At 25.9% G+C, this 13056-nt stretch overlaps 1 protein-coding gene across 5 annotated transcripts in view; it reads left to right on the top strand.

Moving 5' to 3' along the window:
* Nucleotides 1–11939, top strand: part of LOC129981936 (dynamin-like) — a 31969-nt gene extending 20030 nt beyond the window's left edge. For 2 of the 5 annotated variants that reach the window (XM_056092999.1, XM_056092997.1), the window contains 8 exons: nt 1547–1598; nt 1692–1805; nt 1897–2006; nt 2393–2672; nt 2984–3040; nt 3132–3304; nt 4710–4874; nt 6078–8966. In XM_056092999.1, the coding sequence (XP_055948974.1) occupies nt 1547–1598; nt 1692–1805; nt 1897–2006; nt 2393–2672; nt 2984–3040; nt 3132–3304; nt 4710–4874; nt 6078–6123 (997 nt within the window). In that variant the 3' untranslated portion in view covers nt 6124–8966. Of the gene's footprint in view, nt 1–1546; nt 1599–1691; nt 1806–1896; nt 2007–2392; nt 2673–2983; nt 3041–3131; nt 3305–4709; nt 4875–6077; nt 8967–11364 lie in introns of those variants that run through there. The other 3 variants (XM_056092996.1, XM_056092995.1, XM_056092998.1) reach the window with 3 other exon arrangements.
* Nucleotides 11940–13056: the final 1117 nt, after the last annotated feature.

Raw genomic sequence — 13056 nt, 5'->3', positions numbered from 1 at the left:
AAAATTCATTTCTTGATTTCTAGAAGTGATTTAACAACTTCAGTATTGCTAGATTACTATGCTATGCTTTGATCATTATACTCCATGATGATACAATCTCTGAATGTTCTAATAGATTTGTTTTTATTATCAAAAGCTATGTGTAAAATTTCACCACTCAATAAAACTTATTCTAATTCATATTTATTAGCTGACATAATTTAACTGGCTTCAATAAATTTAATTTTATAATATTCTTGTATTAATTTACTTTGTATTCTTTGAGCTTTTTTTGTGATTTGTTTCCGTGTATGGATATATTTTTACCACTATACAGTAAGTTTTACTTTATTCAAAGGAGGAAAAAAAAACACGAACTTTTTGAAATATATTAATTATTCATGAGCTAACATGTTAATTTGGTACAATTTTTAATGCATTGAAATAATATTTAAAAATTTTATTTTCCGAAGACCATGGAGGAAAACTGAATATTATCTATAAAAATCTAAATTTCAAATTTTATTTAACTTCTCTTAAACTCTATGTGCTTAAAAATATCTCATTGTTCCAGTCCTAATTAACTTAATAAATAATGCAGAATATGTACAATGTATGTTAAAATATGTCTAATTTACTTTTATGTTTTTCTTTAACATTCTGTTTTCATATCCTGTGATTTCCCCTCCCTGGCATGTCCATCTTACTGTTGAATAGCATTTTGCTATTAAAAGGTTGCATGTGTATATTCTTTTTAAAATTATTCTAATTAATTTTATTATTAATTCAACCAAAGTCATGGGGCTAATTACATATTTTGTATTAAGTATTCATTGTTTAAATATAAATAAATAATGTAAAGATAATCCAACGAAAAAAGATTTATTGAAAAGAATGCTTACAAAATGTTACAACAGAAAATACAATTTATTTTGAGTTTAATACATTTATTAAGTTTATTAATTGAATGAAAACAATACTGATTAAAATGAATACCAAATCATCTGAGCATTTTTTGTATATTTTAATTTATTTAATTTTTGTATTTTAATTGCATTTCATTTGAAATATTGGTTATGTTTGATTTCAAGTAATTTTTTTATTCATAAATTCTGATAATTCTTAATTAGCACATTCATAAAGGATAAGGAATTTGCTGATCAAAATTTTTGTGCATGATTGATTGTGTTGATTTGTGTATGATTGCAACTGCCGTAAATGTATTAAAATCATGCATCAAATGTATTAAATCATCTTACTCTAATTTTTATTTTACAAATATTTCCATATAAACCTTTTATGCAATCTTTCACAGGTAGTTAGTAGTTGTTATTTGAAATAATAACATTAACTCAGAGTAGTTAAACTAAACCATGAAATTCAAATTATTTCATAATAATCCCTCTCATTTAAATTGAATTATTTTGCTTATGGAAATTTTTTATCAGTGTGCATTTGACATGTTTATATTATTACTTTCCATTTTTCATATTGTGTGAAAAATTGGATGTTGATTGTATTATTTTTATTTAACTCTGTGTCCTAAGTTTGTATTTTGATTATTTAGTGCTCAAGTAAATGCTGAAGCTAATGCAGGCAAGCGAAAACTTGGAAATCAAGTAAGTACATTCCTTTGAGTAAATGCATGTGTGAAAAATTATTCATATGTGTTTTTCAATAATATTTTTTATGTTATTCAAAATTATCTGTAGGTCATCAGAAAAGGCTGGATGTGTATTCATAATTTAGGTATCATGAAAGGAGGCTCTAGAGATTATTGGTTTGTACTAACCTCAGAGCTCCTCACATGGTATAAAGATGAAGAGGTAATTATAAAATACTTTTGTTTTTCATATGTAATATTTGAATTCTTTCAGGATAGTCATAAGATTTTAAAAACTTCTCATTCTTTTTCAGGAAAAAGACAGAAAATATATGTTGCCCTTAGATGGTTTGAAAATTAAAGATATCGAAGCTGGATTTATGTCTCGTAGACACACATTTGCTCTTTTTAATCCTGATCAAAGGTAATGAAATTTGTATCAGTGCATCTGAGTGATTAAAAGTAATCCTTATTTTTTATATTGTTTTGAAATTATCTAACTTGTTTTTATTACAGCTATGTGCTTTCTTCTCTAATTATATAATGTTTTTAACTTAAATAAACTTTGAGTTTAGAGATATGTTCTAAATATTTTTCATATTTTCAATAACTCTGTTAAGAAGCATTTAGTCTTTTGATAAAAAAAATTCTGATTAATAAACTTTAATTTATCTTTGTGTTTCTTTTGGAATTGAATGTAGCACCTGTTTCTATCTGTTGTGATTCTTCAAAATGGGCCAAATAATCAACTAATAATCTTGAAGCAGTTTTAGAAAACTTATGTTGATAGATTTTTTTCTTACTTCCTAGGAATGTGTTTAAAGATTATAAACAGTTGGAATTGTCTTGTGAAAGTCAAGAAGAAGTTGACAGTTGGAAAGCCTCTTTCTTAAGGGCAGGTGTTTATCCTGAAAGATCTTCACATACAAATGGTGAAGTTGAAGAAAATGACAGCACTACCTCTTTGGATCCACAGTTGGAGCGCCAAGTTGAAACAATTCGAAATCTTGTGGATTCATATATGAAAATAATAACAAAAACATTTAGAGATCTTGTACCAAAGTTTATTATGCATTTAACTATAAATAATGTAAGTTTTTTTTTTTTTTTTTCAAAAGTTCCTATTCTTTTTTTTTTTTTTTTTTTTATGTATTGAAATTTAACAGCTTAACTTTCAACAGTGTACCAAACAACCTTCCAAAGAAATTAGCAATGTTATTATGTAAAAAAGATATTCAATACTTTTTTAATTATTTATGAATTCTTATATTTAGTGGATATGATAAAAATTCATTAGAAACTTCCACTGTTTTTTAATGATTTTTAAATTTTTTTATTTAAAAATTTTGGAATAAAAATATATGTAAAAAATAATTAAAAAAAGTTTTATGTATCTTGCAGACAAAGAACTTCATATACACTGATCTTTTAGCTAACTTATATGCATCTTGTGATCAGGTAAGTAATCTGAGTTTGCTATTAAAAAGTTTTTGAACATATAGCAACTTTATTTCTGCATAAAAATGAAATTGAAATTTTGTTTTCTCAGTCAACTTTGATGGAAGAATCAGCAGAAGAATCTCGTAAAAGAGAAGAAATTTTAAAGCTATATCAAGCTTGCAAAGAAGCTCTTTACATTATAAGTGATGTGTCTATGAAAACTTCATATCAGCCATTGCCCCCGCCTGTGAAAGATAGTTGGATGCCACCTGATTCACCAGGGTATGTTGTGCTGTATGCTTGTAGTAATTTTATTTTTTATTCCAAATCGTTATGAACTCATCTTTTATCCTTATCTTTTTTTTTTTTTTTTACAATTTTATTACAGCATAAAAATTGTATTAATGGATAGATTTATAATTAAATAAAATAATTAAAATTTGCAGCTTGAATATAGAGCTCATTTACTGTTAATATGAAGAAACTGCATTAAAATTTTAAGAACTAATTCAGTCATTCCTTCATTTTATTTGCAAAATTGTTATCACTTGCAAAAATGTATTAGTTTTCTCTTAAATAACACAAACCTTGGGCAAATTGTTTATATCATGTCATTTTATATCATTTAATTGCATATATTTATAATTAAAAGTGATTATCTAAATTTATTGTATTTTAAGTGCCTGGTTGAAACTTTTTTTCCTAGTTTATGTTTGTTTGGCTTGTATTAGAAGCTTCATGTTTATTATGTAATCATTGCTATGTATATAAATTACATTGTGGGGTTTCTCATATTTCTGATTGCAAGAAAATGTTCACTTATGTTGCCTTCTTTATTATTGCTATTTTTTAGATGACAATAATATAAATTTCATAATTTAAGCTACTTAGAAAATTCTGGTTTAGCTATTTAAAAAATTAAGTATAAAATAGGGGAAAATATAATAGGATATTTTTGTATTTAATCATACCAGCAATAAAAATTTTGATAAAATTTATATCATTTAAAATGCAGTAATATATTTAAATGGTTGCTTCTACAATCATTTTTGTTGATTTTTAACTTTTTATATCAATGATTTTTAATAAAAGCTAACATTTTTATACTAAGAATTTTGAAGTATATCTATCTAATTTGCCTTTGCATTTAAAAATTGTAGTAGGGCAGTTATTCATTATATAATTTGTTATAGATATACAAATTTTTATAACTTATAAATGTTTATCATGTAGAGTGACATGGATATCGAATGTTTTTTATTCTTTTTTGGTGTTTTGCAAATTTAGTACTGATTTTGATATGCTAAGAAATTGCTATAACTACTTTACTGCAGATTCATACTCATTGAAATTATTTGTTTCCTTGGTACTTTTTTTAAAATACAGAATAATGAATTTTATATTTGTTCTAAAGTAAATTAATTATTAGTATTTGTAATCTTTATTTCCTTCCAGGATAATAGTAAAAAAAAAAAAAAAAAAAAATGAATGAAACATGATATTTTTTGTACATTATGCATTTTTCATTCATTCTCTAATAAATTAAAAATTATAGCACACAAAAAATATCATATTTTATTTTTGTGCTATGTAAATAATATTAGAATGATAATAATTTGTTTAATCTATTTTCCCTCAGCCAATTATCATATTGCACCCCTTTTTTTAATAATTTAAATATTTTCAGGTCATCCAGACGAAACACCTCCCGTGCTCCACCTCCTCCACCTGCAAACAATAAGCCAGCACCTATTCTCCCTAGTAGGCCAGAACCTAGTGGTCCAAACAGACCACCTCCTGCAGCTCCACCAAGAATTGCTCCTGGAGGCCTTCCTCCTCCATTAATCCCAACGTAAGTCTCAAATTCTGTATATAATTCATTCCAAATTTAAATTAATGTAGAAATTTATTTTACAGATACTTTTTTCTTATATTGTAATTTAATATAGAAATCTCATGAATTTCTTAATAAAGCAGATGAATATTTGGAATATTTCAAACTCAAATTTTAGTACATGAATCATTGACCTAAAAGAAGCTAATGACAATAGATAATTTCTTTGCAGTTCAATTTTAAAATATCAAATAAGAACTTTTTTAATGCTTTTTGATAAAAATTTAAAATTATAATGAAAATAAATGTGTGCTGTGAAAGAATCTTTAATTTTTCATAGTTAGCCGAACTGTAACTAAAATCTTTACTCTAAATCTTTTCATTTATTTTCTCAAACAAAATCCGCAAAGTAGTGACTTATTATAATGAAAAAATTAAGGCATCTTTCATTGATCAAAGCTTATTTAGAAAGTATTAGTTTAGAGTCTGGTTGAACTCCTATATGTGGGAGTAGATTAACTTCCTAAAAAATAAATCTAGAGAAATTGAATGAGAAATTATATTACTATCCAGTTATATAATCTAGAGAAATATATGGGCCTTTGCTTGGAGAAAAAAAAACTATCATGATTACCAACCGGCAAATAACTACTAATTTTTTGCTAAAGTCCACATCAGGTATCTACCAATTTTTGAATAATATTAATTTGGTACATAATCTGCTTAGAACTTCCAGTTTTCTACTTCTCATTGATGTTCTTCAGCCTTGTGATGTCTTGGTTCAATTCTTCATTTGTGAGCTTGCATTGTTTTTGTTTATGTCAGTATTTAAATTCTGATATTCTGAATTAAATAACTTTCCGATTATGTAGAGTTAAAATGTTACTGCGAAACTGTTTTAAAATTTTTATTAAATAAATTCATTTAAGAGTATAAAATATTTTGTGGAAAATAGAAATATCTCATTTTAATCTGAAAAGAAATATGAGAATAGAAATATCTCATTTAATCTCATTTAATCAAATTGCCAATTATAACTTATTTAAACTACTTTGACTGCTTTCATTATTTTGGCTTTTCGTGTAAATAATTATGTTAGTTCTTCATCAAAAGGTACAAATTTTGTTAGCACTTTAATTTATATTATAACTTAAAAATTTGATAATCCCAACTCATTTTTTATGATTATTTTTTGTGTTTTCTTTTTATGTGTATTGCTAGCCGAGGCAGTGGTGGAAGTGCTCCCTCTATACCCCCACGTCCATGATGTCTTCCCTGTGTGCTTTACATCTTCTAAACAGTCTGCTTTGCACTCATCAAGCAACTTAATAATTTGTGACTAATATCATTTCTTCTGTAGTTATTAGCAGGGATGATTGGATTTCTGTGATAGTATAAAAGAGCTCTTTACTTTTAAATTCAAACCGGTGAAACCCCTTTTCCCCATACCCTTACTACTTCCACTGCTGACATAAAAAATATACTACAGTAATTAGGTAGCTATGTGTGTATGAATTAAGTTTAATTACGATTTCACATACAAGTGAAATGAAATTTTTCAGTTTTAACTCATCTTATTTAAATATTATTCTTTAATAATTCCACAATCATCCCTGCTGTTTGAAACTGTACATAACTTTTGTATAAAGCTCCTAGTTATTTAAAACTAACTATTGCATGTGTCTGGTTCTTCTGTCTCTTGCTTTATTACATTACTTACAATCGTAATTTTCGCTTCCGATCTTTTTTTTAATGTTAGCTGCTTAATCGAATAATGTGATGTTATTTCAATAACTGTTGCTTATTTTATATAAAATTGTGCTCGTGTGCTTATAAAAACCATCATAATCTTAATCGTGTGATGTTTTTGACATGTTGTTATATATGTAGAAATATTTTTGCTTTTCTGAATATTCTGAAATTATTTGTATTGTCTTTATTTTGTGGTTTATATATTTTGTGGTGTGTGTGTTTAAATATATGTATTTGTAATGCAATACTTCTAGAAATTTCTTTTATCCATATGATAAGCATGAGAGTTTTTTTTTTTAATTAGCAATATTATATGTATAGTTGACAATTTGTATAAACAATACATAATTTTCTCCCCATTAAATTTGTAAACTTCTCCTTATTTTTCAACTTTTGAAATTTAATTATTCAAAATTTGTTTAGTTAAAGGATAAATAGTACGAATTGGATAAATATGTGCAAAATATAATTTTGTCTTGAAAATTCTTATAGTTCATGTACTCATAGTAAGAATATCAATTTGAAAAGTGTTGATCTTTTATTGAATCTCTTATTTATTGATCTGTTATTGAAATACTTTGTCCTGAAAGAAATTAATTTTCATAAATATTTTTTTTTAACATAACTTCTCTGTGTGCAATATTGTAGAAGACATTCTTGCATTATTTCCATTTGTGTGGATTATAATGAGCTATTGAAACACATATTTATCTGAAAATAAAATATTTAGCTCTAACAAAATGATTGACTTTTAGAAACTTGTAAGTTTGTACTGGAATGCTAAAAAAAATGAGACTTAAAGTGAGCTTGAAGCATTAAAAAACTTAAGGGTTATTTTATAATTAAACTTTTATGAAACTCAAACGTCCAAAGAAGCAATAATTAATACATGTGAGATTTTTTTTTATGCCAATGAAGAAGTTTTAATCAAAAAATATATGTTTATTACCTTACAGTATTATGTATGCATTAAGAAAGTGGTATTGTATATATATATATATATTCGTTTTTTTTTTCATATGATTTAATATTTATCTTTATAGTTAGTATCTTATTTCTACTTTAATCATGTTTTTACATATTTTTTTATTCGTAGTGTAAACATGTCCTTTGTTTGAGTTTGGAAATACTAATGAGATTTAACTAATAATTTTCATCTGCTTTCATTTGATAGTACTATTTTATTAAAGATAAATAGCGATAAGAAATTAATTTCTAAAATTTTTGTCAACTTCAAAACATTTTTTTTTTTTTTTTTTGTAGTTATTCTAAATTGCCTTAAACAGTGTTAGATTTGTTCATTAAAAATTTAAGTTTGAATTAAAATGTTGTATTTGATGTTTTTTTATTTGCTTTGCTGTTAGAACCAAATCACATTTATTTTAAAGTAACTTTACTTTCTAGCATTCTAATGTAAAGTATGAAATTTTCGAAAATGTGCTATTTTAGACATTTTATATTATTAAAGTGAAAGATATGTCAACTCCTTGTAAGCAAAATATTTTTAATGAGTTTTTCAAAAAGTTTTGTTCATCAGTTATTGTCAATCCATAAAAATGAGGCATTCAGAATTAACTGAACAATATTAAAGTCATAAATCATTATTGCCTCTCCATTTAAAAAATTAATTCACTTAAGAGATTACTGCTCATATGGTTAAATATTTTAAGCATGCATTTGGTATAGATCGAAAATTAGAATAACAATATTTAATATATATATATATACTTAAGAAAAGGACTTTCTCCATTTTTAATTAAAAAGGTTACTAAAAAGAAATTCTGGTTGTTGTTTTCCCCAAAAATATAAGCATAAATTCTGAAAATTTCATTGCAAGAACTGTAGTTAAATAATTTATGCAGCTTGAATAAGCTTTCAAATTTTGATTTGGTGTGTTAAAAAATAATTAATTCATATATAAATTTTCAAAAATATTTTAGAAAACTTTTTAATTTAATATATAAAGTCTAGTGGAGTTAATAGAATTTTCAATAAAAGTTAATTTTTCATGGATATTACTATTCTTGTACATGTACTGATTTGAATACTTCATTTATAATTTTTGTAATTTTTTGTACATTTATAATTAAAAATATGAGCTGTGTTATAACTGCTGCCATCCATAGAAAGTGCCTGTGCTGAGATTAGATGAATTTTTGTGTGAAGCATTTTAAAACGTTTGATAAAGAAATTTAAAAATGGTTACTTTTTATTAACTCAAAGTGTTTTCTTAATATTTAACATTGTAAAAAAAATTAGTATCTTAATTTACTATTTAAACTATTTAAACTTTACATTGTTGTATGAAATGCTGTTGTACAGTTTTCTTAATAGCTAATAAAATGCAATATTAAAATATGTATTGATTTTTTTCCTTTTATTTCTTTATAAAGTATTACATAAGAAATATTTTAAGGTATTTATGTCTGTTCTTATGTGAGAATGATATCAAATTGCTTTTGTTAAAATAATTCTGTTGCTACAGATTCTTATAATTTTTGCTAACAGCCCAAATTCGATAATAAAATTGTTTTTGATAGATAGATAGATATGGATGTTTTGTGTTTAAATGTCAAGCTAGATAAGGATTATTAGTAATTGCACTTCTAATAAATTTTTAGAGTATTATTAAAAAAAAGAAGTATAGCTCTATTTTGTTACTGAAATGAATTGATAATTTACATATATTGTATCCAAAATGAATTTAATTGTCTGGTAAATTCCTGCATGAATTTTTTTTTTATTATTGTCAGCTGTATACAGTTTGGTGTTTAAAATAATTTAAATATGTGAAAAGTATTAAATTTTAACCCAAAATAACTTTATAGACCTTTATCAAAATTTTTGATTGTTCTGTTCATTATGAATTTCTAAATGAAATTAGATGGCACAGAATGAAATAAAGTAGAGTGCTTAGTTGAGAACCAATGAACATTGTAAACTACTGTAATATCTTAAAGGAAATAATTAATGTTATCTTTGAAGCTTCGTCATTCTATATGATGTATTACTAATTATTAATGCGTTTTAAAAACAGAATAAAAATTATGCTTCTTTTAACAAAAGAAAGGTGGTATATCATAAAAATTGGTATAAGTTGAATCCTGTTTGTAATATTTCTCCTCAACTGGATATTAATACAATTGTAGAATATTTATAATTTCAAATGAAGCATGGAGCCTTTTAAGTAATCATTTCGTGATTTTCAGTGGATTGTCTTGAATAGAAAATTAAATACCAAGATCTATATGAAAGCAGTTTGCTCAATTCATTTTTGTAATTCAAGCATTTCTCAAAAAATTTTCATCTGTTCCGAGAGTAAAAGTCCAATTCCTTGCTAACAAATATATCCATTCGGGATCTGAGGAATATAATAGTGAAATAAAGCACCATTATTGCATTTATAATTGATTCTCTTGACTTCTTATTCTAACTATATGAACTTATGTAATCTGATTGTTAAATAAAGGGTTCTACATTAAGCATCAATTTTTTAAACTAATATTTTTAATCACTATTTCTTATAAGTTCTATGTAATATGTTAAGAGGTGTTTAACCAATAACTTGTGAATTCTTCTCCACAGATGCACCAGACTGACTTTTCAGATTATCTTATCTTAGTGGCATAATGGCACATTACATTTCTTCTTTTATGAAAACTAGATAAATAAAAGAATGTAAAACTGCATTTGTTATCCTGGTAAAAGACATTTTTACTCAGAATTGAAAATTATTAAAAGTTGATCGCTTTTCCTTTGATAATATTATACAGTTCTGTAAATAAAACATGCCAGCAATTATTTTTAAATTAAAATTAAACAAAATATAATTAATGATAAAGAATTAAATTAGCCAAGTATTTATTTAAGTTTTTTTTTATGATATATTAACATTTTTATTTAAGATTCTGTTGTGTATCTTTTAAGATGGACTTTATAATTTTAAACAACAGTAATTGAAACATTGATACTTTAGTTAGCTTCCTGTGTTACAGATGTCAACAAAATTTGAAAGTCCAAAGCAATTCAATTTTGAAACATTTAAAGATAGTACAAATGAGGCCGATATTTAAAATATTTTGCAAAAATTAAGTATGTGGGGAGAACACAGTAGTATGTAAAGGAAGATAAATATTTATTACCAGAATTTCTGATTCTTTCACTTACTAAATTTGTAATTCCCAATTTATTTTGTGCTTTAAAGTCACACACACACATACATATAATTGGTTTATCCTATTTCCTTCAGTCATGAAACGAGATCTGTTGCTATCTATGGTAAAAATAAAATTAAGCTTTTTCAAATATCAGTAAACATTATTATAAAAATGGAGATTTCATAAAACAATGTCTGACCTACAGAATTTTTAATCTTTCTTTAAAATCAGCATTAAAATTCAGTGCTTTTAAAACATTAACTCATTTAAAAGATGCAGTAATTTTAATCGCATATTTCTTAAGATTTATCATGAGGTTTCTTTTTAAGTTGTTGATACCATGCTTTATTCAGTTTGACTTGAAAAAAAATTCTGATATTTCAGCTATATTTGTATATTTATATATTTTTGCCATGTAGCAGAAGTTCTTTCCTTTCAAACACATACTATTCCCTCTCTTGTTTGTATTTATCTCTTCATCCTATTATTTTCTTTTGGATTCCAACTTTTATTCTTATCCATTGGTAGATTATTTTTGTTTATTTTGATTTTATTACTTGTTTTATTTGTAGTTATACTTACTTTTTCCCTTATTATAGCCGTTCCCAGCCAATGATTCCACCGAGAATACCAGACAGACCTCAAACAGGAAGGTTAATATGAAGAAACCAATCGAATGAAAAGAATCTATTCATTGCCAATCAAGCATTCCAGCCACTGATCTTTATGCATTTATAAGTTACTCAAAAGTAATAAAATTAATTTCAATGTTTGATATCATATTTCTACTATGTGATGAAGTTCCTACCTTTGATTACATTCTTTAACAGCAGAATATTTCCCTCCAAAATTATCTGCTCAAATAATTTTCTATTTAGAAAGAAATTTATTGATGATTTTTTCTTCTTACTTAATTATTTTTAATAGCAATTATTTATTTGACCCCTTTCTTTATGAAGATCAGTGATGGTGGCTCAAGTACTGCTGGATAGTGCTTGTTCATGAAATGCTTTGTTCATTTCTCTGTACAAAGGACTTTAGTGTAAAATTGTTGAATTGGTTTAAATGTAGAAAAATTGTAAATACATTATTTTATTATTTTTTGAGTGTACTATATTATGTTATTTATCTTTCTATTGAAGACCTAAAGTGAAATTTGTGGCATTTGTATGCATTTGAATGCATTTATGAATTTCTACAATAAAGTTGATTAGAAAATGTTTTATTTTCTTTGTTGCATTAAAATGGTTATTTAAAAAAAATATATGCTCATTAATTGCGAGCTCATGCTTTTACATTTATATATCTAATGATATCTTTTAATCTAATTTAAATCCTAATTAATTTTTATCTTAATGTAGCCCATATTAGCGACCCTTGTGGGTACACGAAAAGATGGGGGTCTGGCCCCTCCCATCGATGACTGGACGTACTTTTTTAGGGAAGGGCTGTACCGTGAGCGATGCTGATCCTTAGGGCTCAACCACACTTCCGTCAGTGTTGCTGTTGCGGCTGTCCGGTCATTCAAGTCAGTGTTGCCTTCCAGCAAGTCGGAGTACCAGTTTGTTGTTAGCCATATTAACTTCATTCCAAAATGTTCTCTTGTTTCCTGATCCAATTCCACTTTTTATTTGATTACTTTTAACAGGCGCTCCAGAAAAGTGATGAATTCAGTAGGTTCACACGCTGTGAGTGAATGGATAAAATTCCCTAATGCTTTCAAAATTCTTTTAAAAATACCTAAATTTCCCTTTCCTAAGTTTACATGTATCAAAGAAATCCCTATTAAAATCTCATTATAAAACCACCGAAGGGAAACATTTCGGTCTCTTTTTCTCTTGTGTCATGCTGTAGATGGACGTAAGTTTTATCATCACTTCTTGTACATATTATGCATCCCGTGATGAAATAAATCAAAGTTTTAAAATCTCAAAAGTTTCTTCTATTCGACCACGCAACTGTTATACCATTCAAACCAGAACACAAGAGATAAGACTGAGAAGTTTTCCCTTCAGTGCTTTTAATAAGAAATTCCTTACAGCCATTTCTTTGACACATGTCGATTTAGGAAAGGGAAACTTAGTTAACTTTGGGAGGAATGCCGTAGGAATCAGGAATTTTTATCCCTCTCTTGCACCATGAGAACTGTATATGCATGAATTTTTTTTAAGCACGCGTTAGAATTAATTAAATAAAAAGGTAAGATTTGGATCAGGAAATGAGAGAAAATTTTAGAATTAAGATATATGATTTCAGATTTTAAAAAATAGGAAATTAATTGCTTGAATTAA

This window comes from Argiope bruennichi, chromosome 8 (genome assembly GCF_947563725.1).
Source record: "Argiope bruennichi chromosome 8, qqArgBrue1.1, whole genome shotgun sequence".
NCBI classification, from domain to species: Eukaryota; Metazoa; Arthropoda; class Arachnida; order Araneae; family Araneidae; genus Argiope; species Argiope bruennichi.
The sequence above is the reverse complement of the archived record's forward strand: the minus strand, read 5'-3'. Positions and strand labels throughout refer to the sequence as shown.